Source organism: Rhinoderma darwinii, chromosome 8 (assembly GCF_050947455.1).
Source record: "Rhinoderma darwinii isolate aRhiDar2 chromosome 8, aRhiDar2.hap1, whole genome shotgun sequence".
Classification (NCBI taxonomy): Eukaryota; Metazoa; Chordata; class Amphibia; order Anura; family Rhinodermatidae; genus Rhinoderma; species Rhinoderma darwinii.
The window spans coordinates 782992-799535 of NC_134694.1; the positions used below are offsets into that span (position 1 = coordinate 782992).

The 16544-nt window shown below is 44.8% G+C and overlaps 1 protein-coding gene across 3 annotated transcripts in view; it reads right to left on the bottom strand.

Annotated features, from left to right (window-relative positions):
* CNTRL (centriolin) overlaps positions 1–16544 on the bottom strand; it is an 80727-nt gene that overhangs the window by 33124 nt on the left and 31059 nt on the right. For all 3 annotated transcript variants that reach the window (XM_075834583.1, XM_075834582.1, XM_075834581.1), the window contains exons 12-15: positions 5074–5227; positions 1381–1601; positions 564–740; positions 352–486 (exon numbers count right to left, since the gene is read on the bottom strand). In XM_075834583.1, coding sequence (XP_075690698.1) covers positions 352–486; positions 564–740; positions 1381–1601; positions 5074–5227 — 687 coding nt within the window. The remainder of the gene's footprint in view (positions 1–351; positions 487–563; positions 741–1380; positions 1602–5073; positions 5228–16544) is intronic.

Genomic DNA, 16544 nt, shown 5'->3' on the forward strand with positions numbered 1-16544 from the left:
ATACATTACATTACTTATCCTGTACTGATCCTGAGTTACATCCTGTATTATACTCCAGAGCTGCACTCACTACTCTGCTGGTGAACTCACTGTGTACATACATTACATGACTTATCCTGTATTGATCCTGAGTTACATCCTGTATTATACTCCAGAGCTGCACTCACTATTCTGCTGGAGCAGTCACTGTGTACATACATTACGTATCCTGTACTGATCCTGAGTTATATCCTGTATTATACTCCAGAGCTGCACTCACTATTCTGCTACACCGTTTTCATACATTCCGCTATCTCCGGAGCTGCATGCTGGCACAGACTGCTCAGAGCAGTGATGCAGGAGGACATGTACCTGCAGCTGGTGCACTTGGAGTAGACGCTTCTTGTTGTCCTGGTCCTGCTCCTGTAAGACGTGAGCTTTAGTCAGGGCGTTCTCCAGGGCTCGGCAGTCTCTCTGCAGCTCGGCTTTCCATGCAGAGGTCTCGGCCTGTAATAACATTGCACACAGTTGTAGTGGTTCCTCAGTGATCGCTGCTGGTCACCCGCACTGTGCCGGCTGCTCACGTGCTGCTGCTTGGTGCGCTGCTCCTGCTCCTGCTTTAGCTGGGTGATCTCGGCTTCTCTCGCTCTGACCTGCTCCTCCAGCTCAGCTTCATACGCGCTGAGGTCCCCCTGCGCCCGGCGTAGCGACTCGTTCACCTCCTGCTGTTCCTGCAGACTGCGCTCCAATTCTTCCATCTCCTGCAATCACAAGAGGTGCGACACATCAGCGCGGTCACGACTAATAATAATGCTATATACAGGGCTCCACGGCCACGCCAGGTCACGACGTCCTCGCGGTAACATCGCAGCAAGAATCCCGCGGCTATGAAAGAGAAAGAACGCCAACAGCGGCAATGCCAACGTTCCTGCTGTCGTCACACATCATCTGGGATAATTCCCTACTTTCTAATACACTTTGCTTCAGTTCTTCATCATATTCAAGATCTCTGCTTGCTGTCAATTTAGGTAATCTTCTACAAGCGAATTACATCAACAATACACATCTCTCTCCTGGTCTGACAATGTATTGGTCCAGACAGTGAATTGTAACAAACCCTCAGCTGTGGTTAGAATTAGGTCAGAACGGGTACACAGCCCATGGATGTAAATAGTAAATGTCCATCTCTTCACTTTGGGCCTTAAAGGGCTAGTCACATCAGGACTAAATGCCCGATCACAGTATATGCATGTCATGGAGGGGGTCTCTGCTTGAGACCCCTGTCTATTAGTCAGTGTAGAGCGGCTCCCACATGTTACGTGGTTGCCCATTTAATACATCAGTTTGGGGGTGAATCAGCGGCTGCTGTGCGGAGGAGAGCACCGGGTCAGTGACCTCTACCTTCCTCATGTGGTCAGTCTCCTGTACTGCAGCCTCCAGCCGGTCTCTCTCTTCCTCCAGCTCCTCCAGCCTCTGCAGCAGAACCTCCCGCTCCGACTGCAGCTCCCGGCAATCATCGTGCGCCTGCCTGGCCTGACCCTTCACACTCTCCAGGTATTCCTGCAAGCCCGAAATAATGCCCTCCAGATCTTTCTTCAGTGCCTCATTGGCAGCGATCTGACCTTTACCGAGAAACACAAGAGCAAGAATAAGGCGACACCTGCAGCAAAGCACAGTAACCCTACAGAACAAAGGTTAGAACAGTGCTGGAGCGTTATAAGAGGAGCGGCTGATATCAGTCACATATAATGTAATGTCTCTGGAGGATATAATAGTACTGGAGTGTTATAAGAGGAGCGGCTGATATCAGTCACATATGATGTAATGTCTCTGGAGGATATAATAGTGCTGGAGTGTTATAAGAGGAGCGGCTGATATCAGTCACACATATGATGTAATGTCTCTGGAGGATATAATAGTACTGGAGTGATATAAGAGGAGCGGCTGATATCAGTCACACATATGATGTAATGTCTCTGGAGGATATAATAGTGCAGGAGTGATATAAGAGGAGTGGCTGATATCTGTCACATATGATGTAATGTCTGGAGGATATAATAGTGCTGGAGTGATATAAGAGGAGCGGCTGATATCAGTCACACATATGATGTAATGTATCTGGAGGATATAATAGTACTGGAGTGTTATAAGGGGAGCGGCTGATATCAGTCACACATATGATGTAATGTATCTGGAGGATATAATAGTGCTGGAGTGTTATAAGAGGAGCGGCTGATATCAGTCACACATATGATGTAATGTCTCTGGAGGATATAATAGCGCTGGAGTGATATAAGAGGAGCGGCTGATATCAGTCACACATATGATGTAATGTATCTGGAGGATATAATAGTACTGGAGTGATATAACAGGAGCGGCTGATATCAGTCACACATATGATGTAATGTCTCTGGAGGATATAATAGTACTAGAGTGATATAAGAGGAGCGGCTGATATCAGTCACACATATGATGTAATGTCTCTGGAGGATATAATAGTACTGGAGTGTTATAAGAGGAGCGGCTGATATCAGTCACACATATGATGTAATGTCTCTGGAGGATATAATAGTGCTGGAGTGATATAAGAGGAGCGGCTGATATCAGTCACATATGATGTAATGTCTGGAGGATATAATAGTGCTGGAGTGATATAAGAGGAGCGGCTGATATCAGTCACATATATGATGTAATGTCTCTGGAGGATATAATAGTATTGGAGTGATATAAGAGGAGCGGCTGATATCAGTCACACATATGATGTAATGTCTCTGGAGGATATAATAGTACTGGAGTGATATAAGAGGAGCGGCTGATATCAGTCACACATATGATGTAATGTCTCTGGAGGATATAATAGTACTGGAGTGATATAAGAGGAGCGGCTGATATCAGTCACACATATGATGTAATGTCTCTGGAGGATATAATAGTACTGGAGTGATATAAGAGGAGCGGCTGATATCAGTCACATATGATGTAATGTCTCTGGAGGATATAATAGTACTGGAGTGATATAAGAGGAGCGGCTGATATCAGTCACATATGATGTAATGTCTCTGGAGGATATAATAGTGCTGGAGTGTTATAAGAGGAGCGGCTGATATCAGTCACACATGATGTAATGTCTCGGGAGGATATAATAGTACTGGAGTGTTATAAGAGGAGCGGCTGATATCAGTCACACATATAATGTAATGTCTCGGGAGGATATAATAGTACTGGAGTGTTATAAGAGGAGCGGCTGATATCAGTCACACATATAATGTAATGTCTCGGGAGGATATAATAGTACTGGAGTGATATAAGAGGAGTGGCTGATATCAGTCACACATATAATGTAATGTCTCTGGGGGATATAATAGTACTGGAGTGATATAAGAGGAGCGGCTGATATCAGTCACACATATAATGTAATGTCTCTGGGGGATATAATAGTACTGGAGTGTTATAAGAGGAGCGGCTGATATCAGTCACATATATGATGTAATGTCTCTGGGGGATATAATAGTACTGGAGTGATATAAGAGGAGTGGCTGATATCAGTCACATATGATGTAATGTCTCGGGAGGATATAATAGTACTGGAGTGTTATAAGAGGAGCGGCTGATATCAGTCACACATATGATGTAATGTCTCTGGAGGATATAATAGTATTGGAGTGTTATAAGAGGAGCGGCTGATATCAGTCACACATATGATGTAATGTCTCTGGAGGATATAATAGTACTGGAGTGATATAAGAGGAGTGGCTGATATCAGTCACACATATGATGTAATGTCTCTGGAGGATATAATAGTACTGGAGTGATATAAGAGGAGCGGCTGATATCAGTCACATATGATGTAATGTCTCTGGAGGATATAATAGTACTGGAGTGATATAAGAGGAGCGGCTGATATCACTCACATATGATGTAATGTCTCTGGAGGATATAATAGTACTGGAGTGTTATAAGAGGAGCGGCTGATATCAGTCACATATGATGTAATGCCTCTGGAGGATATAATAGTGCTGGAGTGTTTTCTCCAGAGCTGTAATCAGTATTCTGCTTTTACATCATGTTCTATACTCCAGTTGCGGTGACTCGTGCAGTGCATTGTGGGGGCTCAGATTACGATTACACAGTTCGAGCTGTTCGGTCACATGACTGACTCCTGTTCAGTGTCCCAGACGCGGCTATTTACGGCTCACCCGGTTCTACCCTCAGGACTGATATGGCCGGTCACGTACCGTGCTCCGATTCCTGCGCTGCCTCTCGATGTCATGTACATACAGCCCACTGGAGGCAGGGCGGGGGTGGGGGGGCCTCCAGCTTGTATCTTCGTCTACACCAATCAGTGCAAAGCATACGGCAGGACACGCGCCTCACAGAGCTGCGCAGCCGCCATATGATCCAGCGTCTCATCCAATAAATGATCAGACAGAAGAATACAACTACTCAATCATTGCATCGGATGTACTAATACTCCCAACATTGCACACCAGTCTCTACTGATCCAGCCAAGGAATAGAGAAGTCACCAGAGATCTGTACATGATCAGGACCTAGAGGACAACCTGCAGCGTGTACACACAGCAAAAACTAATGTCATCAGCACTGGGAGATGGGACCGGAACGTTCACTAGAGAGCAGCGGTGACATCACTGAGAATGCAGCCTATCCATCACTAGAGAGCAGCGGTGACATCACTGAGAACGCAGCCTATCCATTCACTAGAGCAGCGGTGACATCACTGAGAATGCAGCCTATCCATTCACTAGAGAGCAGCGGTGACATCACTGAGAACGCAGCCTATCCATTCACTAGAGCAGCGGTGACATCACTGAGAATGCAGCCTATCCATTCACTAGAGAGCAGCGGTGACATCACTGAGAACGCAGCCTATCCATTCACTAGAGAGCAGCGGTGACATCACTGAGAATGCAGCCTATCCATTCACTAGAGAGCAGCGGAGACATCACTGACAATGCAGCCTATCCATTCACTAGAGAACAGCGGTGACATCACTGAGAATGCAGCTTATCACTGGAGATTAGCGGTGACATCACTGCGTCCTGTGAGACCGCATCACTTGGATTAGAGAACATACCGTCCGTCAGTTGCTGCTCCAGGTCTTTAATCTCCTCGGTTTCTCTGGCGATTCGAGACAACATCTCGTCCAGCCGTCCCTCCAGCTGCTTGTATTGCCGGTCCATCATTTCCAGCTGCCGCTCTTTGCTGACCTTCTGAGCCTTTACATGGGACTGCGTATGAAAGAAAGAACAATCAGTCATTGTGTATTGTGCTTAGCGCCCCCTACAAGCAAAATAAAGCAAACAATCTCTATCAAGCAAATCCGCCCTCCCCCTCCGGTGACTGCTCACAATACATCTGTACAGGATGTGGAGAACAGCTGCGCAACCCATACAGCAAACAACAGGTTAATGATTCATGAAAGCCAGTGACGAAGAGTGGAACTACAAGTCTCAGCATCTGTCAGGATGGGACATCACAGCAGCGGGTAAGAAGTCTGTGCCCCTCCCCCTCCCCCTCTACTGTCCCCACAGTCCTGAAATAGTGCGATGCCGTGTGACTCAGAGGAAATCCGCAAACTGCAGAGAACAAGCCGAGAGTGTGAACAGAGCCGAGTCCCAGCTAACATGCAGGCTATACATAGACTCACACAGCTGAAGGGCCCCCCCGCCCTGTCTCCCGGCAGCTCTGCAGAGCATTGCGCCTCATGTTTGGGGAGGTTCACGATCTGCTCCCGGACACACAACTCTGCTGGTTTTGAAATCAAAACACAGGAAGCCCCAGCAGCAGCCAATCACAGGCCGGCATCTTCCCTGACCCTCCTCCTCCTCCCTGCAGCTGTGAGAGTTAGTAACGGTGTCCCCGGGGTCACAACCCAATATCACATGCAGGAGAAGATGATCCCTGCGGGGGAGAGGAGGAGGATGCCAGATCTCTCACTATATCACTGGACTCCTCCCCAGGTCATCAGGCTTCTGTTTATGGCAGTCTGTATTATGGGGACATATCATCCATTGAGGCTTCTGTTTATGGCAGTCTGTATTATGTGGACACATCATCCATTGAGGCTTCCGTTTATGGCAGTCTGTATTATGTGGACGCATCATCCATTGAGGCTTCTGTTTATGGCAGTCTGCATTATGTGGACACATCATCCATGGAGGCTTCCGTTTATGGCAGTCTGCATTATGTGGACACATCATCCATTGAGGCTTCTGTTAATGGCAGTCTGCATTATGTGGACACATCATCCATGGAGGCTTCCGTTTATGGCAGTCTGCATTATGTGGACACATCATCCATGGAGGCTTCCGTTTATGGCAGTCTGTATTATGTGGACACATCATCCACTGAGGCTTCTGTTTATGGCAGTCTGCATTATGTGGAAACATCATCCATTGAGGCTTCTGTTAATGGCAGTCTGTATTATGTGGACACATCATCCATTGAGGCTTCTGTTTATGGCAGTCTGCATTATGTGGACACATCATCCATTGAGGCTTCTGTTTATGGCAGTCTGTATTATGTGGACACATCATCCATTGAGGCTTCCGTTTATGGCAGTCTGTATTATGTGGACACATCATCCATTGAGGCTTCCGTTTATGGCAGTCTGTATTATGTGGACGCATCATCCATTGAGGCTTCTGTTTATGGCAGTCTGTATTATGTGGACACATATCCATTGAGGCTTCTGTTAATGGCAGTCTGTATTATGTGGACATATCATCCATTGAGGCTTCCGTTTATGGCAGTCTGTATTATGTGGACACATCATCCATTGAGGCTTCCGTTTATGGCAGTCTGTATTATGTGGACACATCATCCACTGAGGCTTCTGTTTATGGCAGTCTGTATTATGTGGACACATCATCCATTGAGGCTTCCGTTTATGGCAGTCTGCATTATGTGGACACATCATCCATTGGGGCTACTGTTTATGGCAGTCTGTATTATGTGGACACATCATCCATTGAGGCTTCTGTTTATGGCAGTCTGTATTATGTGGACACATCATCCATTGAGGCTTCTGTTTATGGCAGTCTGCATTATATGGACACATCATCCATTGAGGCTTCTGTTTATGGCAGTCTGCATTATATGGACACATCATCCATTGAGGCTTCTGTTTATGGCAGTCTGTATTATGTGGACACATCATCCATTGAGGCTTCCATCCATTGAGGCTTCTGTTTTTGGCAGTCTGCATTATGTGGACACATCATCCATTGAGGCTTCCATCCATTGAGGCTTCTGTTTATGGCAGTCTGCATTATGTGGACACATCATCCATTGAGGCTTCTGTTTATGGCAGTCTGTAGTATGTGGACACATCATCCATTGAGGCTTCTGTTTATGGCAGTCTGTATTATGTGGACACATCATCCATTGAGGCTTCTGTTTATGGCAGTCTGTATTATGTGGACACATCATCCATTGAGGCTTCTGTTTATGGCAGTCTGTATTATGTGGACACATCATCCATTGAGGCTTCTGTTTATGGCAGTCTGTATTATATGGACACATCATCCATTGAGGCTTCTGTTTATGGCAGTCTGTATTATATGGACACATCATCCATTGAGGCTTCTGTTTATGGCAGTCTGCATTATGTGGACACATCATCCATTGGCGTGTTCCCTCATGTACAATGTATTCTACTCCAGCAGTTACAACATGTGTCCTGGGGGCGTATTGCCATGTATAATACTCGTGCGCCATTTCTGTGAATGTGCGATCCAGAACACGTCACATTCTTTACTACACGCCGACGTACGATGGGAGCTTTATCTATAGTGTCGTAACATCTATACAAAACGCCGCATACGGCAGGACATTTCTCAGAATGGCGCACGGCTCCGTGACACCACACACTGTACTCTGCTCCAGCTGCAGGAGGTGATACATCAGGTACACGGTACAAGTTTAGACAATCCCTTGTAAGCTGGACACAGCAGCAGCACACATCTCTCCTGTCCCGATCGTTACAATGTAGCAGTGCAGGAAACATGTATCAGTCTGGGGTCCGGGTGGTCTACCTCACAGTGGACTGGATACATTGGGGGAGGGGAGTTGATGGAGTTCTAGCGTTTTTTAATTGTCAAACAAAATCCCAAATTTATGAAGCAGCCGCTCGTTTTTAATGGTGTTGGAAAAATTTACCACCAACTCTTCATCACAACAGCGTCAGGACACATCCCGCATTACAGACTATCGCAGACTATCACTAACTATCGCAGAATATCGCAGAATATCGCAGACTATCGCAGACTATCGCAGACTATCGCAGACTATCGCAGAATATCACTAACTATCGCAGACTATCGCAGAATATCACTAACTATCGCAGACTATCGTAGACTGGTACAGACTATCGCCCCCATGCCACGCCGCATTGATAACACCTCAGCAGTGCCACAGGCTGATCACCTCCATGCCACGCAGCATTAATAACACCTCAGCAGTGCCACAGGCTGATCACCTCCATGCCACGCAGCATTGATAACACCTCAGCAGTGCCACAGGCTGATCACCTCCATGCCACGCAGCATTGATAACACCTCAGCAGTGCCACAGGCTGATCGCCTCCATGCCCCGCAGCATTGATAACACCTCAGCAGTGCCACAGGCTGATCGCCTCCATGCCACGCAGCATTGATAACACCTCAGCAGTGCCACAGGCTGATCTCCTCCATGCCACGCCGCATTGATATCTCCTCAGCAGTGCCACAGGCTGATCACCTCCATGCCACGCCGCATTAACAACACCTCAGCAGTGCCATCGTCTGATCGCCTCCAAGCCACGCCGCATTGATAACCCCTCAGCAGTGCCACAGGCTGATCGCCTCCATGCCACGCCGCATTGATATCTCCTCAGCAGTGCCACAGGCTGATCACCTCCATGCCACGCCGCATTAACAACACCTCAGCAGTGCCATCGTCTGATCGCCTCCAAGCCACGCCGCATTGATAACCCCTCAGCAGTGCCACAGGCTGATCGCCTCCATGCCACGCCGCATTGATATCTCCTCAGCAGTGCCACAGGCTGATCGCCTCCACGCCACGCCGCATTGATAACCCCTCAGCAGTGCCACAGGCTGATCGCCTCCATGCCACGCCGCATTGATAACACCTCAGCAGTGCCACAGGCTGATCTCCTCCATGCCACGCCGCATTGATATCTCCTCAGCAGTGCCACAGGCTGATCACCTCCATGCCACGCCGCATTAACAACACCTCAGCAGTGCCATCGTCTGATCGCCTCCAAGCCACGCCGCATTGATAACCCCTCAGCAGTGCCACAGGCTGATCGCCTCCATGCCACGCCGCATTGATAACTCCTCAGCAGTGCCACAGGCTGATCGCCTCCACGCCACGCCGCATTGATAACCCCTCAGCAGTGCCACAGGCTGATCGCCTCCATGCCACGCCGCATTGATAACACCTCAGCAGTGCCACAGGCTGATCTCCTCCATGCCACGCCGCATTGATATCTCCTCAGCAGTGCCACAGGCTGATCACCTCCATGCCACGCCGCATTAACAACACCTCAGCAGTGCCATCGTCTGATCGCCTCCAAGCCACGCTGCATTGATAACCCCTCAGCAGTGCCACAGGCTGATCGCCTCCATGCCACGCCGCATTGATAACTCCTCAGCAGTGCCACAGGCTGATCGCCTCCACGCCACGCCGCATTGATAACCCCTCAGCAGTGCCACAGGCTGATCGCCTCCATGCCACGCCGCATTGATAACACCTCAGCAGTGCCACAGGCTGATCGCCTCCATGCCACGCCGCATTGACAAACACCTCAGCAGTGCCACAGGCTCATCGCCCCCATGCCACGCAGCATTGATAACACCTCAGCAGTGCCCCAGGCTGATCTCCATGCCACGCCGCATTGATAAAAGCTCAGCAGTGCCACAGGCTGATCGCCTCCATGCCACGCCACATTGATAACACCTCAGAAGTGCCACAGGCTGATCGTCTCCATGCCATGCCGCATTGATATCACCTCAGCAGTGCCACAGGCTGATCGCCCCCATGCCACGCCGCATTAATAACACCTCAGCAGTGCCACAGGCTGATCACCTCCATGCCACGCAGCATTGATAACACCTCAGCAGTGCCACAGGCTGATTACCTCCATGCCACGCCACATTGATAACACCTCAGCAGTGCCACAGGCTGATCACCTCCATACCACGCCGCATTGATATCTCCTCAGCAGTGCCACAGGCTGATCACCTCCATGCCACGCCGCATTAACAACACCTCAGCAGTGCCATCGTCTGATCACCTCCAAGCCACGCCGCATTGATAACCCCTCAGCAGTGCCACAGGCTGATCGCCCCCATGCCACGCCGCATTGATATCACCTCAGCAGTGCCACAGGCTGATCGCCTCCATGCCACGCCGCATTGATATCACCTCAGCAGTGCCACAGGCTGATCGCCCCCATGCCACGCCGCATTGATATCACCTCAGCAGTGCCACAGGCTGATCGCCTCCATGCCACGCCGCATTGATATCACCTCAGCAGTGCCACAGGCTGATCGCCCCCATGCCACGCCGCATTGAAAATACCTCAGCAGTGCCACAGGCTGATCGCCCCCATGCCACGCCGCATTAATACCTCAGCAGTGCCACAGGCTGAGCGCCCCCATGCCACGCCGCATTGATAATACCTCAGCAGTGCCACAGGCTGATCGACCCCATGCCACGCCGCATTGATAATACCTCAGCAGTGCCACAGGCTGATCGCCTCCATGCCACGCCGCATTGATAACACCTCAGCAGTGCCACAGGCTGATCCCCTCCATGCCACGCAGCATTGATAACACCTGAGCAGTGCCACAGGCTGATCGCCCCCATGCCACGCCGCATTGATAACACCTCAGCAGTGCCACAGGCTGATCACCTCCATGCCACGCCGCATTAATAACACCTCAGCAGTGCCACAGGCTGATCCCCTCCATGCCACGCAGCATTGATAACACCTGAGCAGTGCCACAGGCTGATCCCCTCCATGCCACGCAGCATTGATAACACCTGAGCAGTGCCACAGGCTGATCGCCTCCATGCCCCGCCGCATTGATGCAGTAATTCATGCAGAGTCGGAGCCCCGGCCAAGTATTGGGGGCAGATACTGGACAGACTTCTCAGTAGGACGACATTTCCTTATTAAAAATCATTTTGATATTGGGCTTATATAATATTCTCATTTTCTGAGACACAAAATTTTGGGTTTTCAGTAACTGTTCCCATAATCATCAACATTACAAGAGAAAACTGCTGGAAATAGATCCCTCTGTGTGTGATGAATCTATAGAATATATGAGATCCCTCTGTGTGTGATGAATCTATAGAATATATGAGATCCCTCTGTGTGTGATGAATCTATAGAATATATGAGATCCCTCTGTGTGTGATGAATCTATAGAATATACGAGATCCCTCTGTGTCTGATGAATCTATAGAATATATGAGATCCCTCTGTGTGTGATGAATCTATAGAATATATGAGATCCCTCTGTGTGATGAATCTATAGAATATATGAGATCCCTCTGTGTGTGATGAATCTATAGAATATACGAGATCCCTCTGTGTGTGATGAATCTATAGAATATATGAGATCCCTCTGTGTGTGATGAATCTATAGAATATATGAGATCCCTCTGTGTGTGATGAATCTATAGAATATATGAGATCCCTCTGTGTGTGTGATGAATCTATAGAATATGAGATCCCTCTGTGTGTAACGAATCTATAGAATATATGAGATCCCTCTGTGTGTGATGAATCTATAGAATATATGAGATCCCTCTGTGTGTGATGAATCTATAGAATATATGAGATCCCTCTGTGTGTGTGATGAATCTATAGAATATGAGATCCCTCTGTGTGTGATGAATCTATAGAATATATGAGATCCCTCTGTGTGTGATGAATCTATAGAATATATGAGATCCCTCTGTGTGTGATGAATCTATAGAATATATGAGATCCCTCTGTGTGTGATGAATCTATAGAATATATGAGATCCCTGTGTGTGATGAATCTATAGAATATATGAGATCCCTCTGTGTGTGATGAATCTATAGAATATATGAGATCCCTCTGTGTGTGATGAATCTATAGAATATATGAGATCCCTGTGTGTGTGATGAATCTATAGAATATATGAGATCCCTCTGTGTGTGATGAATCTATAGAATATATGAGATCCCTGTGTGTGTGATGAATCTATAGAATATATGAGATCCCTCTGTGTGTGATGAATCTATAGAATATATGAGATCCCTCTGTGTGTGATGAATCTATAGAATATATGAGATCCCTCTGTGTGTGATGAATCTATAGAATATATGAGATCCCTCTGTGTGTGATGAATCTATAGAATATATGAGATCCCTCTGTGTGTGATGAATCTATAGAATATATGAGATCCCTCTGTGTGTGATGAATCTATAGAATATACGAGATCCCTCTGTGTGTGATGAATCTATAGAATATATGAGATCCCTCTGTGTGTGATGAATCTATAGAATATATGAGATCCCTCTGTGTGTGATGAATCTATAGAATATATGAGATCCCTCTGTGTGTGATGAATCTATAGAATATATGAGATCCCTCTGTGTGTGATGAATCTATAGAATATATGAGAACCCTCGGTGTGATGAATCTATAGAATATATGAGATCCCTCTGTGTGTGATGAATCTATAGAATGTATGAGATCCCTCTGTGTGTGATGAATCTATAGAATATATGAGATCCCTCTGTGTGTGATGAGTCTATAGAATATAGGAGATCCCTCTGTGTGTGATGAATCTATAGAATATATGAGATCCCTCTGTGTGTGATGAGTCTATAGAATATAGGAGATCCCTCTGTGTGTGATGAATCTATAGAATATATGAGATCCCTCTGTGTGATGAATCTATAGAATATGAGACACTTTATGAGCTGAATTACTGAAATATATGATCGTATTGATGATATTCTAATTCATTGAGTAGGACTAGTATATATGTTATAAGGACAGAGTGTGTGTGTATTGTATGTAATAGGTCTATATAGCCGTCTATACGGACTGTATACATTTGGTCCTGGGTTGCTGGGGGTATATATATATGGTGCTATAAGGACACTGTGTATACATTGCATGTCAGGGTATGTTCACACGGCTTAGCAAAATACATCTGAAATTACGGAGCGGCTTTCAGACGAAAACAGCTTCTGATTTTCAGACTTTTTTTTGCAAGTACTTGCGTTTTTCGCGGCATATTTTACGGACGTCATTGGAGCTGTTTTTCAATGGAGTAAATGAAAAACGGCTCCAAAAACGTCCCAAGAAGTGACCTGCATGTAATGTATATAAGTGTCCCGCATATAATGTATATAAGTGTCCCGCATATAATGTATATAAGTGTCCTACATATAATGTATATAAGTGTCCCGCATATAATGTATATAAGTGTCCCGCATATAATGTATATAAGTGTCCCGCATATAATGTATATAAGTGTCCCGCATATAATGTATAGAAGTGTCCCGCATATAATGTATATAAGTGTCCCGCATATAATGTATATAAGTGTCCCGCATATAATGTATAGAAGTGTCCCGCATGTAATGTATATAAGTGTCCCGCATATAATGTATATAAGTGTCCCGCATATAATGTATATAAGTGTCCCGCATATAATGTATATAAGTGTCCCGCATATAATGTATATAAGTGTCCCGCATATAATGTATATAAGTGTCCCGCATATAATGTATATAAGTGTCCCGCATATAATGTATAGAAGTGTCCCGCATATAATGTATATAAGTGTCCCGCATATAATGTATATAAGTGTCCCGCATATAATGTATATAAGTGTCCCGCATATAATGTATATAAGTGTCCCGCATATAATGTATAGAAGTGTCCCGCATATAATGTATAGAAGTGTCCCGCATATAATGTATATAAGTGTCCCGCATATAATGTATATAAGTGTCCCGCATATAATGTATATAAGTGTCCCGCATATAATGTATATAAGTGTCCCGCATATAATGTATATAAGTGTCCCGCATATAATGTATATAAGTGTCCCGCATATAATGTATATAAGTGTCCCGCATGTAATGTATATAAGTGTCCCGCATATAATGTATATAAGTGTCCCGCATATAATGTATATAAGTGTCCCGCATATAATGTATATAAGTGTCCCGCATATAATGTATATAAGTGTCCCGCATGTAATGTATATAAGTGTCCCGCATGTAATGTATATAAGTGTCCCGCATGTAATGTATATAAGTGTCCCGCATGTAATGTATAGAAGTGTCCCGCATATAATGTATATAAGTGTCCCGCATATAATGTATATAAGTGTCCCGCATGTAATGTATATAAGTGTCCCGCATATAATGTATATAAGTGTCCCGCATGTAATGTATATAAGTGTCCCGCATGTAATGTATATAAGTGTCCCGCATATAATGTATATAAGTGTCCCGCATGTAATGTATAGAAGTGTCCCGCATATAATGTATATAAGTGTCCCGCATATAATGTATATAAGTGTCCCGCATGTAATGTATATAAGTGTCCCGCATATAATGTATATAAGTGTCCCGCATGTAATGTATATAAGTGTCCCGCATATAATGTATATAAGTGTCCCGCATGTAATGTATAGAAGTGTCCCGCATGTAATGTATATAAGTGTCCCGCATGTAATGTATATAAGTGTCCCGCATGTAATGTATATAAGTGTCCCGCATGTAATGTATATAAGTGTCCCGCATGTAATGTATATAAGTGTCCCGCATGTAATGTATATAAGTGTCCCGCATATAATGTATATAAGTGTCCCGCATATAATGTATATAAGTGTCCCGCATATAATGTATATAAGTGTCCCGCATATAATGTATATAAGTGTCCCGCATATAATGTATATAAGTGTCCCGCATGTAATGTATATAAGTGTCCCGCATGTAATGTATATAAGTGTCCCGCATATAATGTATATAAGTGTCCCGCATGTAATGTATATAAGTGTCCCGCATATAATGTATAGAAGTGTCCCGCATATAATGTATAGAAGTGTCCCGCATATATTGTATATAAGTGTCCCGCATGTAATGTATACAAGTGTCCCGCATATAATGTATATAAGTGTCCCGCATATAATGTATATAAGTGTCCCGCATATAATGTATATAAGTGTCCCGCATATAATGTATATAAGTGTCCCGCATATAATGTATATAAGTGTCCGGCATATAATGTATATAAGTGTCCCGCATGTAATGTATATAAGTGTCCCGCATATAATGTATATAAGTGTCCCGCATATAATGTATATAAGTGTCCCGCATATAATGTATAGAAGTGTCCCGCATATAATGTATATAAGTGTCCCGCATATAATGTATATAAGTGTCCCGCATGTAATGTATATAAGTGTCCCGCATGTAATGTATATAAGTGTCCCGCATGTAATGTATAGAAGTGTCCCGCATATAATGTATATAAGTGTCCCGCATATAATGTATATAAGTGTCCCGCATATAATGTATATAAGTGTCCCGCATATAATGTATATAAGTGTCCCGCATATAATGTATATAAGTGTCCCGCATATAATGTATATAAGTGTCCCGCATATAATGTATATAAGTGTCCCGCATATAATGTATATAAGTGTCCCGCATATAATGTATATAAGTGTCCCGCATATAATGTATATAAGTGTCCCGCATGTAATGTATAGAAGTGTCCCGCATATAATGTATAGAAGTGTCCCGCATATAATGTATAGAAGTGTCCCGCATATAATGTATATAAGTGTCCCGCATGTAATGTATATAAGTGTCCCGCATGTAATGTATATAAGTGTCCCGCATGTAATGTATATAAGTGTCCCGCATGTAATGTATATAAGTGTCCCGCATATAATGTATATAAGTGTCCCGCATATAATGTATATAAGTGTCCCGCATATAATGTATATAAGTGTCCCGCATGTAATGTATATAAGTGTCCCGCATGTAATGTATATAAGTGTCCCGCATGTAATGTATATAAGTGTCCCGCATATAATGTATATAAGTGTCCCGCATGTAATGTATATAAGTGTCCCGCATATAATGTATAGAAGTGTCCCGCATATAATGTATAGAAGTGTCCCGCATATATTGTATATAAGTGTCCCGCATGTAATGTATACAAGTGTCCCGCATATAATGTATATAAGTGTCCCGCATATAATGTATATAAGTGTCCCGCATATAATGTATATAAGTGTCCCGCATATAATGTATATAAGTGTCCCGCATATAATGTATATAAGTGTCCCGCATATAATGTATATAAGTGTCCCGCATGTAATGTATATAAGTGTCCCGCATGTAATGTATAGAAGTGTCCCGCATGTAATGTATAGAAGTGTCCCGCATATAATGTATATAAGTGTCCCGCATATAATGTATATAAGTGTCCCGCATATAATGTATATAAGTGTCCCGCATATAATG